The sequence below is a fragment of the Moesziomyces antarcticus genome (genome assembly GCF_000747765.1).
Source record: "Moesziomyces antarcticus DNA, scaffold: scaffold_v10017, strain JCM 10317, whole genome shotgun sequence".
Lineage (NCBI taxonomy): Eukaryota > Fungi > Basidiomycota > Ustilaginomycetes > Ustilaginales > Ustilaginaceae > Moesziomyces > Moesziomyces antarcticus.
This window is the reverse complement of record NW_014638993.1, coordinates 89660-107746: the sequence shown is the minus strand read 5'-3', so window position 1 is coordinate 107746 and position 18087 is coordinate 89660. Positions and strand designations below refer to the sequence as shown.

Genomic DNA, 18087 nt, shown 5'->3' with positions numbered 1-18087 from the left:
CGCCGGTGCTCGCTTCTCGCATCGTCGAATGCTGTTTCACTTCTGCTTTCCCTCTCTCTCCCCTTCTCCCCTCCCTTCAGTGCCTGATGCCACCTCCCTTGCTCCCTTAGCCGAGACTTCGAAACGTCCTCCTGTCCCTGCTGCTCGTTGGCTCGTGGGTGTTTTTGCTCGGCTCGCTCGCACCACGTCTCTCCGAACACCGCACTGCCCAGTGTATGCGCTCGCTGCCGTGCCTAGGCTAGGTTCCTCGTCGGGCTCCCCTTCTCGCGCCCACCATATCTACGGCGTGAGTGAGGAGACAGCGATGCCTTCCTCTCCACCATCGCCTCCGTCAGCGATCCCGTCAAGCTCGACTGCATCCGCTTCGCAATCAGCGCCGCTGCGCACCTTGCCCGGACCCACCTCGTACCAGTCACACAGCTCGACGCCACGCACCTCTGTATCGCGCGCGCGTACCAACGGCAAGGCACGCGCACAGCCCTCCCGCTCGCCATCGAATCGAGACTCGGAGCACGACAGCACGTCCACCGACGACTTTTTCCACGACGACGACGACGAAGACGACGACGCCGAGGACGCAGCTCGAAGACCGTTTTTGCAGCATCGGCCTTCTTCGACGTCTTCTTCTCGTCGGAATCGAACCAGCGCACGTCCGGGAAACCGTCGGTCCGACTCGATCAAGATGAAGCGCTCGCATCCACAAAAGCTCAACGACCAGTACCGGGATGACGAAACTGCCGCCAAGTCGGCAGGCGCGCTCGAAGCGTCCAACGATTCAGCGGCGGGCTCTTCACCGCGCGGCGATTCGAGCAACGCGGGAGAGGGCGCACGTGGACCGGGCAATGTGACGCTCGACGATCTGTTTGATCCCACCAAGACGCTGCAGGAGAACAAGTCGATGATGATCTCGGCCGAGCTGGATCGCATGGGCATGGGTCGATACCAGATCTGCATCTGGTTCCTGTGTGGCTGCGGCTACTTTATCGACCTTCTGTGGGCGCAAGCGCTTGGCCTCATCGTCACCCAGGTGGCGTACGAATTCGACGACCAAATCCACGGTGCCACCGGTCCGCTGCAGACTGCCTTTTCAACCGGCCTCACAGTGGGTGCGTTTTTCTTTGGGTTTGCAGTCGACGTCGTGGGACGACGATGGAGCTTCTACCTCACCACCTTTATCGCGTCGGTGTTTGGGATTGCCAGTGGTGGCGCACGCAGCTTTGATACGCTGTGTGTGTTGGCGGCGTTTATCGGGTTTGGCATTGGGGGTAATATCCCCATTGACGCCACGATCACGCTCGAGTTCCTGCCGACCAATAGGCGATTCCTTGTGGCGGCGCTGTCGATCTTTCAGCCGCTGGGTGTGCTGGTGTGTTCGGGCATCTCGTACGGCTTGATCCCCAAGTACGCGTGCGATTCGGCAGCCACGTGCACGAGGAGCAACAATATGGGCTGGCGCTATACGCTCTACACACTCGGATGCATTACGTGGCTCATCTTTGTGGCGCGCTTCTTTGTGTTCAAGTTCCGCGAGTCGCCGCAGTACCTGCTTGCGCGCGGCAAGGACGCCAAGGCTCTCAAGGTGATTCGACAGATCCTCGAGACCAACAAGAGCAAGCTCGAGCCGCTCTTTAGCCAGGACGACTTTCGCGAGGCCGCGAGGCGGATTGCTGCCCACGAGGGACGCGACTACGAGGAGGAGGACGAGGGATTGCATGCCGGTGGGGTCAAGAGGTCAAGGATGGCAGCGGCCAAGAAGTCGGCGAGGGAAATGCTCGCGCTGTTTTTGAATGCAAAGACGCTGTTTAGGAACAGGACCATGGCTAGGGTGACAACGATCATTTGGATCACCTTTATCGCCGACTTTTGGGGCTTCACCTTGGCCGGCTTTTATCTGCCCCAGATCCTCAGGGCAAAGGGCGTCCAGGAGGATACGTCGATCGAAACGATCTATCGGAATTACATTCTGATTTACTTTCCGGGCATTTTCGCCGTCGCGTTCGGCGCGGCCATGATCGAGGTGCCCCGCTTCGGTCGTCAATGGGCCATGGTCGTATCGTCCGCCCTCATGGCGGTATCGTTCTTCCTCTTTAGTCGGGTAAGCGGCACGGCGGGTAGTATAGGACTTAACGCCATGGAGTACTTCTTCCAGAGCTTTTTCAACTCCATCCTGTATGCGTTTGTACCCGAGATCTACCCGTCTCAGGTGCGGGGCACTGCCAGCGGGTTGGCAAGCACGCTCGGTAGGATCGCAAGTATCGTGGCGCCGCTGGCGGCCGATCCGCTGTACAGGGATAAGACCGAGGAGCAGGCGCGACACGTGCTGTATCTCGCGGGGAGCATCACGTTGCTCTGCCCCATTGCGCTCGCGTTCCTGCCCTACGATACGAGGGGCATGCGCGTGTATTGATCGTCGAGCTGTCGTAGCCACCCCGCACACCGCAACAAAGTTACAATACACCCATTATGCAATGCAGCTGCTCCGAGATGGTTGCGATTGCTGTAGCTGCTTGTGGACGATGTGCGACGATGACAAGAGACCAGGGCTAGCAGGGAGAGCACGACAGGATGAGGAGGGCAGAGTCGGTGAGGTTATTTTGGCAACGCCTGGCGACTCATGCATGCACGCACGGGAACACGCAAATGAGGTAGCATCATTCGATGTTGTGAGTTGGGCCGATGCACACGCTTGGTCGTCGACTTGATCTTCTCGCCTCTCGCTGTGCAGCGAAGCCAAGACGACAGCGCTAACACGGTCTATACCCAACCGAGAATCTCGGTCCGTGCGTCTCTTGCTTTGCCCTTGCACCGTCTGCCTCGTTGAGACGGAACGACACACCAGCCGACCGGAAGGATGATGTGCGATCGTCAACATCCCACACGCACCAGGGATTGCTGTTCGAGATCCGACACGGGTGTACCGTTTGGTGTTGGCCTTGTCTGCACGCGTGCAGCGCATAAAAAGACGCCACCCTCCAGAGCCGCGCTTTCCACCCCTCTTGTCGCAAACTAACATTCTCACCGTCCCCGCTCAATGGGGCCTGATACGGATTGGGAATGCCAAGACGTCACGCACCCCAGACTTGGCAAGCGAGAGAGGGGCTGCACGAGGGAGAGTAGACTGGGCTTGGCATGGCTGGGTGTGCGCACGGTCTTGGCGCCCACGCGGACAGGCGGAGTGGAATTGTCAGATGCATCGTGAGGTGCACTAGCGAAGATGCCAAGCCTCCGCGCCGCCTTTGCTGGAAGAGGCGTTGCCGATTCGAGTCGCGTGCTGCTGCGCTTTCTGAGCTCGCCTGTGCACAGGCGGAAATTGTGGTGCACGGACGGGGCAATGCAGCTTTCGGGCCGACCAAAACCGAGCGCGGCGCAAACACCGACCTTCCTTCAGTAGCCATCGGGCGACTGACACGACGATGCAACGGGACGGATCGGCATGGGCACATGTGACAGCTAGTGTCGATCAACGTGCCGCCTCAACGACAACGACGAGGGCAGTGCTGGAGAGCGTTGCATTGCGACGGGGATGGCCGGTGTTGCAGGGTCGGAGTGGTGCGTACGGTCAACCGAGCGCGTGCCGCGTGTTGCTCGAAATTCTCTGGGGCCCGAAGAGGTTGCAGATGAGGTTCGCGTGGGTCGAGTCGGAGCTCGAGAGCAGTTGCGTGTCGGGCGTGTTCCTGAAAATTCCGCAAGTGCAGTTCGCGCATAACGATTCGCTGCGACGCAAAAAAGCAAATTCGGATCCCAAACCGACATGCGCCAGGGTAAGGAGGCCAACCCTCCCAACTCACTCGAGTTTTTTTTCATGCCCAGCTGGCACGTTCGGATACGAACCCCCACCTTCATTCTCCAACGCCACCTCGAATCAATCCGAGATCACATTTGCAGTTGGAGATGTTGCGAGTTGCAGATGCCGTTGAGCTTCGAAGATGGTTTTCGCTCGCACTTTGGGAGATCAACGCGCGCTGGGCCCAGGCAAAGCTGGCACTGGCGGCATGGCCAGTCGGCTGCTTCGGCTCGTCGGCCGCGCCCAGCCGTGCGTGCGAAGCGAAGCTCTTACAGAACGTGTGCATTTCAACGGGTCGGCTGCACCGACATCTTTGCGCTGTGCCGAATCTTTCTCAAGAAAAAAGCTGGCTGGCGAGGGAAAGGGAAGGGAAGGGAAGGGAAGAAGGGAAGGGGTGAAAGGACACTGCTGATTCACCCTCAAGCGCGTGCCGAGGGCAGCCCCTACGCGGAGAGTCGGAGAGGCGGAGGGGCGACGTGCCGGGCAGGGTTCAAACCAATCGCTCGGGTCGTCCTCCGCTGCTCCGCTGCTCCGCTCCCGTGCCTGTCGGTGTGTGTAGGTGTGGGCTGCTGCGGTGGTCTCAGCTTCGACCCTGCCCGGTTCCTGCACCGTTTATGCCGCCCCTTTTCCTGCTCTTCCTCGCGCCCCCCCTTTTCCCTTTTCCTCTCTGGCCTCGGCTGCTGCCCGCACAAATCTGGCGTGTTTTCCGGCCGCTACTTTTGGACGTTTGCCTCGTGATTGCAGCTCGAGTGAGATGCATGTGTGCAGCCAGATATGCACACGCGGGCGGGCGGCTTGACTCTGCCTGACTCTGCTCGGCTCTGCTCTGCTCTGCTCGCCTCTGCTCGCCTCGCCTTGGCCCGTGGGCGTCTCCCGTGCCTCTCTGTCTTTGCCTCCGCCTCCGCCTCCGCTCCCGCCTCTGCCTCTGCCGCTGTCGGATGCTTTGGCGGCTGAGCCACGCGTGCGTCCGCCCTGCCTTTTTTTTTCTGTGGTGCTGCTGCTGTCCGGCCGCTCGGAAAGGCCGCGTTCATGCGCCCCCTTCCCTTGTCGCCTTGGCCGCCCCTTCCCTTCGGATTCTGAGCCAAGACAGCTGAGCCAAAGCCAAGCCCAAAGCCCAAAGTGCGAAGTCCAAAGCCATTTGGCAGAGAGCCATCGGAGAAAGGTCGCGCTCGCCTTCCCCTTCCTGCCCGCTATCTCCCTCTCCCTCTCCCCCTCCCCCTCCTCCTCCTCCTCCTCCTCCTCCTCCTTGTTGCTCCTCGTCGCTCCTTGTCGCTGTGCCGTGGCAGTCGCGCTCTCTTCACTGACCGGCTCCGTCGCAGGGTCGGTAGCTGCCCGAGCGCCTCCATCATCTCAGTCCCTACCGCCGCCTCGCCATCCTCATCCGCGCAGCACCACACCTCCCGCCCTCGTCGATCCGCCTTCGCACATAGCTTAACCATCCGTTCCTGTCATCGCCAGCACGCAGACTGGATAAACCCAAAAAGGACACACCCGGATCCCTTTGCTCGCCTCGCATCCTCCTAGAATCAGCGGTTTTTCCCATCCTTTCGATTTGGCTATCGACGTCGCTCAAAAGCTTGGCTCGCACACGCTCGGCTTCTCTCATTCGGCGGCGCCAAGTTCGTGCGGTCCCACTCGCCGTGCAGCTGCTCTCTGCGCGCTCAGAGTTTAACTCGGCCACCGTCCCACCAACGTGTGCCGCCGCATCCAGAGACGACGCCCGTGTCCCATCGCGCCACGCCCAGTTCATCTCGTTCGGCTTCATCTCCTCGCTCGCCCGCCCGCTCGCAGTGCACCCGCATACACTCGCTGCGCGCGCGCGCTCGCTCGATTGCTCTGCCCACCGCCGTCGATCCACCCCCGTCCGATCCTCAGCGGCCACATCATCCCGCTTCTCACCACCACAAGCTCAAGCTTTCTTCGGCCCACCCAATCCGAATCCTCTCCGCATCAGCCACCACTTGCGAGCAACCCTTTTTGGATTCCCAATCTAGGTTTGCACCCCTGCCTGCCACACGTCCTCTCCTCGCGCACAACTCTCTCGCCACTCGCGACTGGCTTCTGGCTTCTCGACCTGGATTCCGGACTTAGCCCCCGTTTCACTGCCAACCTCTCACGCTCAGCCTGCCCTTGATACCACCAGCCGAGCCTCCCGTCCCTCGCCCTTTTCCCTTACACAATACAAGAGCTCGGACCGCACTCCCTGCCCTTCCTCCTTCCTCGGACTTCGCCTGCTGCTGCTGCTGCTGCTGCTGCTGCTGCTGCTCCTCAGACTCGCTGCAATAGTGGCGTCGGGCGCTCAACCCATTCACACTTTCCCCATCGCGCATAGAAGATGGCCTCGGCGCCTACACCGGCTCCCTACCCCACCGAATCCTTGCTCTCGCACCGCGCAAGAGCCAAGATTGGAGCCGCTCTCGATCCCAGATCCTTCTCCGCCCTCTCCTCACCCTCTCCATCTCCATCCGCCTACGCGCCACTCCCACCTCGGTACAAGCCGCCCGAATCCACAATGTCGTCCTCGCACTCCATCGCCGACAATCCCAAGGAGTACAACAGGTTCGCCTCGGCCTACAGCAAACGCCTCGGCACCGCTTCCACCGTCGGCACCTCTCGCACCGCCTTGGGCCCCTCCGCTTCCGACGCCCAACACCAAGCACATGCAGCACGCTCCCTTCGCCAACGCATGCCCTCCCATCCGGCGCCCATGCCAGCACGCCCCGCAGACCTCCTCCAAAGCCGCGTCTTTGGCTTGACCGCCGACCTGCGCGAACCAAGCTCGCCCACCACATCCGGTCCGGCCCTCGACGATACCAACCGCATGGCACGCATGCTCGGCGTCCATCGCCCCAACTTTAGCGTAGAGGTCTTTTCCACCTCGTTCGACCATCGCGGATACCCCGTCTACTCGGGCCGCGGCACCTCGGTCCGCGGCGTGGTGCGCATGCCCGCCACCGAAGGCTGCGACGTCATGATGACCATCTCGGCGCACACCACCTCGGGCTCGCCAGCCGCCGTCTGGCAGGGCACCGCACTCGCCCCCTGGTCCACCGGCGGCGAGAAAAAGGTCTTTGAGATCAAGGACCGCCTCGTGGCCAACTTCGACCTCGTCCGGCCGCGTGCCGCCTACGCGCCCAAAAACGAAGACTTGATGGAGCCGCCACAGATCTCCAAGGACGACCTGGTGCTGCCCATCCCCTTTGACGTCCAGCTGCCGCTCGGCAAGGCCACCCGCTTCATCGACGGCGAGATGCAGGCCGTGCCCGTCGCGCTACCGCCCAGCTTCGAGATCAGCTCCAAGTTTGCCGCCCAGGAGAAGCGCGAGATCCGCCTCGCCACCAAGGGCAAGGCAAAGGGCCCCATGGCCAAGGAGCTCATCGAAAAGGGCTTCCAAAAGGTCTACCGCATCGGCTGCTACTACCAGGTCAGCTGGACGCTCATCCGCTCCAACAACGCCGACAAGTCGCGCAAGTCGCCCAGCAAGTCGGCCCAGCCCGCCGAAGGCGACACGCTCACGCTGCCCTTTATCTTCCTCGGCGAGCCCACGCCGATGCAGCCGCATCCGTCCACGCTCCCCTCGACCATCAGCCCAGACGTGTTTGTGGAGCCCGACACGACGCTGGGCGATCAGTGGTCCATCCACAAGTCGCAGGCCAAGTGGTCCGGTTCGCTGCTCAAGTCGTCCAAGAAGACCGTCGATATGGAGCTGCACATACCCAATCCGCCCGTGCTGCAGGCGCCCTCGGTGCTTCCCATTATGCTCGTCCTGCGTCCGACCGAGCCGACGCTGCTCTCGCAGATCCGCACGCGCGCGCCCAGCGAAACCTCCACCGCACCCGGCTCGCCCGCCGTGACGCAGATGGACGATCCGATCGAGATGGTCGCCTCGCCCGTGCTGTCGTCGGGCGAATCCACCGCCGCACCCTCCATGTCGTCGCAGCAGACCATGCGCGACGCCGACACCGAGTCGATCCGAACCACGCGCAGCCTCGTGTCCAAGCTGATGAAGCCATCCATGACGTTGTCGCGGCTGCCCGGCTCCTCGTCGCGCAAGGGAGGCTCGAGCATCTTTGGCGGACGACGACCCAACACGGCGCCCAGCTCTGGCAGTTCGGATACGGGCCTCACCGACGCCATGACCGACCGAACGTTTGTGGCTGCGGGTGCGATTCCGGACCTGGTGAGTCTGGTGTGCATCTCGCTCATCCAGACCACGTTTAGCAGCAACGACAATGTCAACGACGGACCGGAACAGCGCAGGAAGCTGCTCTCGGTGGCCGACCTGGAGGAGGTGGACGTGCATGCGCTGCTGCTCAGCTCCGACTCGTCCGGCAGCCAGCCTGGATCGCGACCGGGCTCGAGCCGATCGCCCGACGAGATGGCGCAGATCAATGCAGCGGCAGCGGCTGCCAAGGCGGCCGGCGTGCGCGTTCTGGTAGGCTCGCTCAAGGTGGCGGGCACCACGCCACCCAACTTCCGCTGCCACGGCCTCGAGGTCAAGTATGCGCTCAAGGTGGATCTGCTGCCGGCGAACCGGTACAGCAGCGGCGAGGGCGTGGAGAAGGCGCTGCGCAACCTCGGGCTGGGCAGCGGCCGCAGCCGCGGCTTTTCGGACGGCGCGAGCACGACGGCGTCGATCCACACGCAGACGCAGTTCACGTCGCTGTCGGGCGACGGCAGCAGCCCTCCGACGACGCCGCCGAACATGATGTCGCCGTCGCTCTTTGGGTCGCGATCGCCCGGCATGGACGGTCACGGACCGTCGGCACGCGCCTGGACGCGGCCGACGGGCAGCCGCAACGCGTCGCCGCTGGGTGCCGGCACGGGCGGCAGCAGCAGCAACATGCAGAATGTGGGCATGGCCATCTCGACGCACGACGAAAGCGCCGTGTCGGCCGACACGCCCGAGGCGCAGGAGCTGCTGTCGCCGCAGATGGAGGCAGCGGCGGCAGCGGCGGCGGCGCGTGCGCCCATTGTGCCGGCGCCGTACCCGAGTGCGTTCCCGGCGCATGCGTCGCAGCACGCGGCGGGCCGAGCGACGCCGTCGGTGTACGGCTCGCAGATGTCGAGCGCGGCGTCGGTGCGCACGGGCTGGGGCAGCGGCCACTCGATCTCGGAGGCGTCGCAGATGCAGAGCAGCATCTACATGTCCGAGTGGGGCCGCGACCGCAAGACGGTGTCCAAGATCAACAAGACCATCGGCGAGATGTGGCTGGACGTGCGCGTTGTGCGCGCGCCCAATGCGTACTAGTCGCCCCCTCTCTCTCTCGCTCTCATGTATTGCTACGGCATGCTACGTTTAATTCTACAAGCATCTCTCTTTTTCTTTTCAGGCCGGAGTATGCGGTGGTTGGCAGTGTGTATGCGTGCAGACTTGGCTGTGGCCAGGTGGAGCTGTCTCTGTGGTTGTCGGTGGGTTTTTTCACAGGCATCTCTGCGCGTGTCTGGTGAGGGTGTGTGTGTGTGTGTGCGGTGTTTTGCTGGCGTGTGTGGAGTGGTGGTTGAGGGTGCGACAAAGTATCGCTCTCGATGCATGGGCGCAAGCATGATTCTCGTGCCTTACGAGTGTGTGTGACTGACCTGGAAGGGGGTTCTGCGCGAGGTCTTGGTGATGTAACATGTTGGCACAGATACGGGCAGCCTTGGAGAGCTCCTGATGTGATCTGCACAAGGACTATGAGCTTGGAGATTGTGCATGTGCGAGCTGCACGGTTTGGGAGCTGCTCACGATGGTGCGTGCATGCGAGATTTCCTCACTACCGTACGTGGATACAGTATACTCTCACTACCGAGCGTCGATGTGGTGTTTGATGGTGCGACAAGCCGGCGCCAGAGTTGGCCCCCCGTCTGCCACTTTGGCTGCTGGTGAGCCAATTTCTTTGATCCGTCTCCATGCGTCGCGAGCGAGCGTTCATACGGTGGTTCACAGTGCGCTGCCTATGTGAAGGAAGCACCTCTTCAGCGTTTGACCCGGTGGGGCCCTTTCCATGCCTTGCCATTGTCCAGCTGGATATTCTCTCAAAGACGCAGTGGGAATGACACGCACATGCAGCCTCGGCGCTCTCTGCCCTCTTCAATTGCTACGGCCACAAGCCTCTCTCTATGCCTCACCGTGCGCTCGGTAGACTTGATGGAGGCCATCGATTGGCAAGAACCCGTGTACATTTTTGAAGTGTCGCTAAGGGGATCACACGGCGATGGGAAAGAAAGCGGCCACACCAAAGCCTTCTGCTTGATGACGCGGAGAACATGCGCTGCCTCGAAGCATGCCAAGTCGGTCGTATGCACGGTCTTGATCTGCAACGGCTAGGGCAAGAAAGTGAACATAATGTGACGGATGGTACCGCCTGGCTTTGGCGTAGCCCACAAGTGCCCGGAGGGTGAGCATGCCAAACAGGCGCAGGAGGCGCGAGTGACAGATTTGGACCCTGAGAGCGTGGGGTTTGGGACCCTGCAAACTCAGCCACGTCAAAATGCACAGTGCGCAGCAGCCCGCAGCAGCCCACAGCAGCAGAAGCAGGCGAAAGCGCAGTGCAAAAGCTCAGCCATTAACAGTTGGCTCGCCTCCACCTCCAAGTAATGCGCTCACCACCACCTGCTCAGCCCCCCTCACCAAAAGCTGCTCAGTCCGCTTGACCACCACCGCCACCACTAGGACTTCTACAAGAAGCAAGACTAGCACTGAAACTCAGCCCGCTCGAGGCCCGCTCAAAGCGCTTCGACCAGCTTCCCATACCGGCTCAACTGAAGCCAGTATCAGACCGCCTACGAGACGCAAGATCACTACCACGGCTCAGCCTGTCACTCGCAGCCCTTGGCACGACTTTCAGAATCATAGGACCCCCCACATCTAGCCCTGAACGCGCCCTCGGCGCCACGATCCGTCCTGCTGGTTCCGCGCCGCGATGAATCCGTTGGAGCTGCCGCTGCCTGTGGTGGTGGATAACCTGCTGCCTCTGCTGTCGAATGCGGATCTGGCGGCACTGCGCTCCGTGTCCAAGCACGCCAAAGCGCTCGTCGAGGATGAAGTACTCTGGAAACGAAAGGTGCTCGCCGACTTTACGTTCCCGCAGCATGCAACGGCACGCATGGGCGGATGGTTTAACCTCTACCGCGGACTCAGCAACCCGCACGTCTACGTCTGGGGCCAGCTGAGCCAGGGGCGTCTGGGCCTCGACCTCGACCAGCTCGATAGCAAAATCGTACTAGACGCAAACAGCATCCATGGCGGCATCCCATACCCAGTCCGACTCACAGCGATTGGGTCGGCGAGCACGCAGCGGACACTGGCGGACGATGCAGGTGCGGTGGTGGAGATTGTTGCGGGAGGATGGGCGTTCCACGCTCGCACCTCGACGGGCAAGGTGTGGCATTGGGGCACCATGCATGGCGAGACGTTTGCGGGCCCGAGATCTTCGCTGCGCGATCCCGGAAGCAAAGTGGATACGCCTCAACTCATGCATGGCCTGCCAGACGTCCAGTCGCTTTCGGGAGGCAGATGCCATGCAGTCGCACTCTCCACCGACCACGAACTGCTAGAATGGCGTGCCTGGGGCAGCATATGGAAGCTCCAAAACCTCCCGGAGAGCATCACCACTCCATCCCCCGCCGCACAGCACGATGGACTGACAGCCAAGAGCAACATCAGGCAGCTCGAGGCGGGATGGTCGTTTTCGGCGGTGCTGACGTACACAAGCGAGGTTTGGCTGTGGTACTCGGACTGGAATGCCGACGAATTTCAGCGCAGCTACTACGACGGACACGAGCGCGAGAGCATGCTGCATGCCGATCCACCCGGCTATGGCGATCAAAAGGTCTTCCCGCTGCAGGTGGAGCCCGTGTGTCTGCCGCGCATTGCGGGCGAGGGTGACGCGCAGCATATCGTGCAGATTGCTGCAGGTGAGGACTTTATCGTTGCGCTCACCGCGTCTGGGACGCTGCATCGCATCGACCTGCATCTGCCGCCTCCAACGGGAAACGAGTGGCAGGCAATACGCCAGGCGTATGCGCTGCGGCGCGATGACGACGGCCTCGGCGGGGTGGTGCACCGTCAGCGCATCAATCGCCTTTTCGCCACCACTGCACGCTGGGAGGCACTTGCGGGTTTTGAACGGCCCGAGGCACTCCAAGACTTTGATCCGACGTGGTTGGCGGGAGGTGTGGCTGGGCGTATCACGCACATCTCCGCGCACTTTCGCCGATTCGTAGTCATCATCCCCGTGATCCACGGGGAGAGGGAGGATACGCTTGTTCTGCTGGGCACGCCGGATTCAGTGCAACCGGAGATGGTGCCGGAGTTGCAGGCGCGTGGGGTGATCAAAGTGGTCATGGGCGACTACCACTACGGCGCGCTCACGCAGCAAGGCGAGATTCTTACGTGGGGTGCATTCTCCAAGGGTGCTCTTGGGAACTGGCCGCCGCCCTGGCACCTTGCCTCTAGCACATCGGACCGCACGGAGGCAGAGCAGGAAGGCGGGGGTTGGTTAGGCAACCTTGTGCCGCTGCCGAGGGTCTTGCGGCCCTCGCGTGTGCCACGACAAACACCGCGAGCAGGCCACCAAGACGTGCACGATCCAACGCAGATTACGATCCATCCTCGCGGCGGGGCGATGCCGTTTGCGTTCGACCTGGCGTTTGCAGGATGGCATTCGTCGGCACTCGCTATGCCTGCGCCGCCTTAGCCGCCCGCCGCACCTTTGAGCAATGACAAGCGTCTGTCGGCCATCATCAGGGTAACGTGATTACAGTAATTCCGACGCATAAGTAGTTTCGACGCGTTTGCGATATTTTGCAATTTGGCATGCTGCCTTTGAGATGGTGTCAGTGCTGAGAATACAACGTCAAGCCGGCGCTTCAAATCATCAATGTATTCTTGGTATGATGGAGTACTGGTTAAGAACTTCAAATGTGGTGAAACAAGCTCTGGCCTGAAAAAACGAAGCTCACCTTTCAGCCTGGCTAGCTCATTGTCCGTGCTGCGCAGTAACACCAAAGATCAGCAGTGAGTAGGATGATCAAGTGGCTATCCATACATGCACGCCAAAGGCAGGATCGACGACACTTCTGAGGAGTGGTTATGAGTTTGGTGAACCATGACTTTTTTTCACAATGTCGCCATCTGGTGTAGGGTGTCAAAAAATTGCAAACGCGTCGCAACCACCGATGCGTCGGAACCACTGGAATTACGTTAGATTGGAATGGGTGTGACTCGGGCACCGCCACTGAGCAATGCCAGGCGTTCGTGGGCCAAAATCACATGGGGACGACTGGAAAGGGGATGACTCTCGCAGAGAGAGAGTTCCACCGACGCATCGGATAAAAAAACTTGCGCGGGTCTCGACCAGGGAGGGGTTGATTCCGAGGATCTGTGCGAGAAAAGCGCCATGTCGCATCCACACCGAACATGGTCAGAGCTTCTGCATGTGTGCAACATGTTTTGCTTTGAAGCAGAACGTCTGAATGGAGAACAATGAACGTCGATGTTTTCCGGTGTGATACACAACAGCTTTGGGTGTGAGCTCAGCACTGATGATGGGGGGTTGGGTTCGAGGGTTTGGCGGTGTTCTGGCGGAGCCAGTGTGGCAAGAAGAGGCTCTGAAGACCGCCAGATCGACTTTGTTTTTGGCGATGGTGTGCATCGATATGCGTGTGTGTGCGAGAAGCGAAGCATGAAGGTTGCAGGCTTGCCCATCTCAGCGTGTGCACCGAGGCAAAGTGTTGGACCTTTCTGCGTGTGACCCTTTGCACCAATGCCACATTGCAGTGCCAGTGCCTCTGTGTGTGTGTGTGTCCCTCTCTCTCTCTCTGCAGCTCATCTTTGAGCCCTTGCTGCCTTGGCGCGCAGGTCTTGCCCGCACTCCCGCGCGCACTCTGCACACACACGCACATTCAGGGGCAATGAAAAAAAAGGCATGATCTGTTCACGCCGCAAGCTAAGCGGTCGAGACCGCACCAAGCGGTCCTACGCCTGCGCTCAGGTGGTCGTGCTTGAAGTTGGCAAACGGATAACTCGCGGGCAGTTCGGCGGTCGGCGTGGTGGACGCGGTATTGGGTGCAGAGCTGGGCGCGCTATCGGTATGCACGAGGCTGGCCGGGGTAGATGCGGGCGACTCGATGCCCGCGCTGCGCGAAGTGTGCTGCATCGTCGTATCGCGCGGTTCGTGGGACGAGTCTGGCCTGCGTTGGTTGGGACGCTTCTGCCAACGGTCGTCCCGACGCTCACCACCAGCGTCTCGATGTCCACCTCCCGCAGCGCCATCAGCTCCACCTGCACCACCCTCGCTTGGACCAGCACCACCATCCCCACCCCCTCCCCTCGGCTCGCCCGTGGCGTGTGCATCGTCATCGCCCTCGTCGAGCGTATCGTCGTTGCGCGTCTGGCTAAGCCTCGTAAGCGTAGCCAGCAAACTCGACATGTACTGGAATCCCTCCGACGGTCCGCGCATGGCCGTACGGTTGAGCAACGCCGAGACGACGTAGATGATCTTGCTGATGAGACTCTGACCGTTGCTGGCGAGCGCGTCGAGAGGCAGGCTGTTGAAGGTGTGCAGCATCTTTTGCGCCGCATCCTGCCACGTATCGCGCTGCACGTCCTCGGGCGCATTGGCCGGTGCACCGAACGAGGCGGGTTGACGAAGCTTGAGATCGCGGATGCGCGTGGCTACCAACTCGCGGTACTCGGTCACCAGGAAGCGGATCAGACTCTCGGTACACACGATGTTGGCGTGCATCGTGCACATGGGCGACAGCACCGGCGTACTGCTCGGTGGCGGCGAGGGTCGAAAGACATTGACAAGATCAACCATCGTGAGCCCCGCGACTGCATCGCGTCCCGTCTGCGGCGTCAGGGGCAGCGGCGTCAAGGCCTGGTGCGGAGGCTGTCCGACGTCCAAACCCGAGGCGGGCTCGGCCGACGGACGGGGCGAGTGGGTCGCCGACGAATTGTTCGACGAGCGTGCGTCGGCGTTGGGCAAGCCATCGCGGGTGAACGTCTCGGCGGGCCACGGCCAGGGCGACGTCCCGCTCAGATGGTTGCCCAGCGCAGTCTGCGTGGCCGCATCAAACCCGATCGCCTGCAGCGGCGGCGGCGGCTGCTGTTGCTGGCCACCGGGCGCAACCGCTTCGAGAGAAGGCATGCTCACGCCCGGGCGACGGATGGGCTCGGGCGGCGCATGCGTATACACGGGCTTGCGCAGCTCCTCGGGCATATCGTCGATCGCATGCTGCAGCCTACTGAGCACATCCGCCAGATACCTGACCCTCGACCGCGCCACGCCAAGATCGTCGATCGGAAACCTCCGGTCGCGCCGGTACGACTCGAGCAGCTCGAGCATGACCTGGTGCAAACGCGTCACGGTCAGAAACCCGCACAGCACGCTCGGTCGCGACTGGACATGGCGCGGATTGGCGAGCGCCTCCTCGTCGACAGCCAGCGGCAGATCGACACACGCATCAATGGCGTGGATGAGTGCCGGCTCGTCCTGCAGCATAGCGATGGTGGTGGAGCTTCCGTGGAGCACCCAAAACATGCGCTTCCTCAGCTCGCGCTCCACCGCATTGGCTGTGGGTGCGCGGTAGTGCGCAAACGACGACGCATCCAGGCCGTACGGCGCCGCATTGGCCGCGGCGCTGTTCTTGGACTCGTCGTGCAGCGCGAGCGTATACGCCACACGCACCGCCTCGGCCAACACCGCATTGGCCGCATTGGTCTTGCCTACAGTGCCGAGGTAGATGTGATCGCAATACAGCGTGTTGACATGGAGCAGCTGGGGCGGATCGTACACGCGCGGCTGCATCCTGCGCGAGGTCAGATGGCAAATGCGATGCAGCCGACGATACACTGTCCAGGGCGCCGGGATGACGGTGCGCGGACACTGGATGAGCGTATACGACGCCAGACTCAGCACAAACGCGAGGAAGGTGTCGTCGCGCTCGTCGCGCCGGTTGAGCAGGTCGTGGCTGAACGTCGGCCGGTCCACGATGGGCAGCAGCGGCCACAGGTAGTGGAAGTAGAGCGAGACGATCGCGAGGAACGTCTGGCGCGGCGCAATGTCGTCGAGCGAGCGTGGGCGGACTACGGGTCCGCAGTACATGGTGGACAGGCCGGGCGCGCTCTTGCGCTTGCGGCTCGGGCGCGCGCCCTCGCTGCTCGTCGCGGGCTGCTGTGGCTGCTGCGGTGGCTGTTGCGGCTGTTGCAGCGGGTTGGCGGCGGCGACGGGCGACTGGACGCGCGAGAACGACGGGATGGGCAGCGGCAAGGGCGTTGCGCGCGACTCTGGTCCCGCCAAGCTGCTCATGTCGAAGGCGGCCAGCTCGTCCGCTTGAGCGCTGTGCGTGTTGTGTTGCTGCTGCTGCTGCTGTTGAGTATGCGACTGGCTGTGCATGTGCTGCTGATTGGCCATGTGCGAGAGTGCGGCGAGCGGGGCATTGGAGCGCGAGCTGCCTGCGTCGGACCTAGGCGCATGCCACGATGCCGAGCCGGCATAGCTGCCGGGGGTAGCCGAGGAGGCGTTGGATGCGCTCATGGCAGGCGAGGGTCCGGACATTGCGCCGACGTTGTGGGGCGAAAAGTCAAAGGGCGATGCGGCGGGCATGGCGGCAAAGTGGGTGGGCGTCATGGCGAGCATGGAGCCGTTGAGGTAGGCGTCAAAGTTGGTGGCGCCGCTCCACGACGAGCTCCTGGTCTGGTTGGCGCTGGCGCCGGCATTGCCCGAGGCAAAGTTGTGCTGCGCCAACGCGCGGTACCAGCTATCATCCGAAGGCGAGCCGCCCGTACCTGAGGCGACGTTGGGAGAGGGACCTGCAATGCTGGGTGCCGGGGTGTTGGTGTAGCCCGAGGTGGATGCGCGCGAGTGCGTCGGACGCGTGAGACCATGGGGTGTGCTTGGCTTGTGGTGCGCCTGGGCCTGGGCTTCCGCTTCTTTGCGCGCGGTCTTTGCAAACGAGCTCTGTGGACCGGGCCGCTTGGGGACGTAGTCGAAGGTGCACTTGGCGTCGATGGCGCGGCACTGTACGCAGCGGTTGTCTGCGCTGACGTCGATGCCGTCGACGTGGAGGCGGACGCACTTGATCTTGCGCGAGCGGCACGTGTCGCACGACTGCGGACGCTTGCGCTTGGCGGCGTTCTGAGCGTCGACGTTGGCGTCGTCGGCAGAACGCTTGTTGGCATCCGCACCGCCGCCCAAGAGCGACGTGGACGAGTCGTGCGGCGACATGGTGTAGCAACAGGGTATATGGACGAAGCGGTGGGTAGCAATGTGTTGATGGCAGGTAGCCTTAGGAAGACGGCATAGCCCTGGGTATGGAAGCGGAGAGATGGAGTCACTGGGCGGACGAAAGGCGGGGTTGGCAAGGTCGCTGCGCGTCTATGGGCTGCAGATCGGCCAGAGCGGGATGCCGCAATGCAGAGAAGCAGCTGAGAAGCTGGTGCGTTGGTTGCAAGCGTGAGAGCGTCGGAGCGATGGGTGCTCCCTATTGCTGCAAGGATGCTGCTGCGCTGCGATTGGCTGCTGGGGCGGCTGTGGACGATCTTGCGTCCTGGGCTGGAACGGATGGATGATGCCGACGACGATGCACCTTTGCTGCGGGCCAAGCAGCGATGCGATGCGATGCGATGCGATGCCATGCAAACGCGCAAAGGGCCAAAAAAATCCTGATCCGATCCGATCAGTCTGCAAAGAAGCGCTGGACAGAAATGCACCGTTGCAGAGCAGCCCAGCCGCCAAATTCGGCTCGGCTCTCACCCAAAAAAAGTTTTGGGGCATTTTCGTTCGCGCCCAATTCGCCCAAAACGCGCGGTTTTTCCTTTTTCCTTTTTGGCGGCCCTGATTCGGACTCGCGTGGGTGTTTGGCGAGACTGCAGCTGCAGATCAGCGACCGCGCCTCGCTCGCAGCCCCCTCGCTCGCAAGTTGCGCCGCGACCACTCTCTCTCTCTCTCCCTGGCTCGGCCATCCTAGATAGGGTCGTCATTGTAGAACAGCGCGTTGGTTGGAGACGGTGAGGACTGGCGGATGCTCTTAGCTGGGCTGCGGTTGGGCAAAGGCAATCGACGCAAGACAGACCTCGCTTAGCGGCTGGCTGGCTAGGGCGATCTTCCAGATCTGGGGACGGGCGGCGCCATCTGGCGGGAGCGCGGCATCGATAAGTGCAGAGTGCCGAAAAGTGGGACTGCAGAGGGCTGCATCTCGCGTGGCCTCGAATGGCGTGATGCTGGCAGAAACGGCCGAGATATCGTATTTTTGTCGAAACGAGTCGGTCGGCCGAGACGACAGTGCAGACCCGGCGCGATGTTAGATCGCCGACG

General features: G+C 61.9%; 4 protein-coding genes across 4 annotated transcripts; 3 read left to right on the top strand and 1 right to left on the bottom strand.

Annotated features, from left to right (window-relative positions):
• Window positions 1-28: 28 nt before the first annotated feature.
• On the top strand, window positions 29-2407 carry PAN0_017d5436 (membrane transporter; the record flags this gene model as incomplete). The annotated part of the gene is made up of 1 exon (XM_014799011.1): window positions 29-2407. One exon carries the CDS (start codon window positions 29-31, stop codon window positions 2405-2407), a length of 2379 nt encoding a protein of 792 aa, XP_014654497.1.
• A 3712-nt stretch (window positions 2408-6119) lies between these two features.
• PAN0_017d5435 (uncharacterized protein) lies at window positions 6120-9035 on the top strand (the record flags this gene model as incomplete). Its single annotated transcript, XM_014799010.1, has 1 exon — window positions 6120-9035. One exon carries the CDS (start codon window positions 6120-6122, stop codon window positions 9033-9035), a length of 2916 nt encoding a protein of 971 aa, XP_014654496.1.
• Window positions 9036-10689: 1654 nt separating this feature from the next.
• PAN0_017d5434 (RCC1/BLIP-II protein) lies at window positions 10690-12465 on the top strand (the record flags this gene model as incomplete). Its single annotated transcript, XM_014799009.1, has 1 exon — window positions 10690-12465. The coding sequence occupies one exon, from the start codon at window positions 10690-10692 to the stop codon at window positions 12463-12465; it is 1776 nt and encodes a 591-aa protein (XP_014654495.1).
• A 1251-nt stretch (window positions 12466-13716) lies between these two features.
• PAN0_017c5433 (uncharacterized protein) lies at window positions 13717-16998 on the bottom strand (the record flags this gene model as incomplete). Its single annotated transcript, XM_014799008.1, has 1 exon — window positions 13717-16998. The coding sequence occupies one exon, from the start codon at window positions 16996-16998 to the stop codon at window positions 13717-13719; it is 3282 nt and encodes a 1093-aa protein (XP_014654494.1).
• Window positions 16999-18087: the final 1089 nt, after the last annotated feature.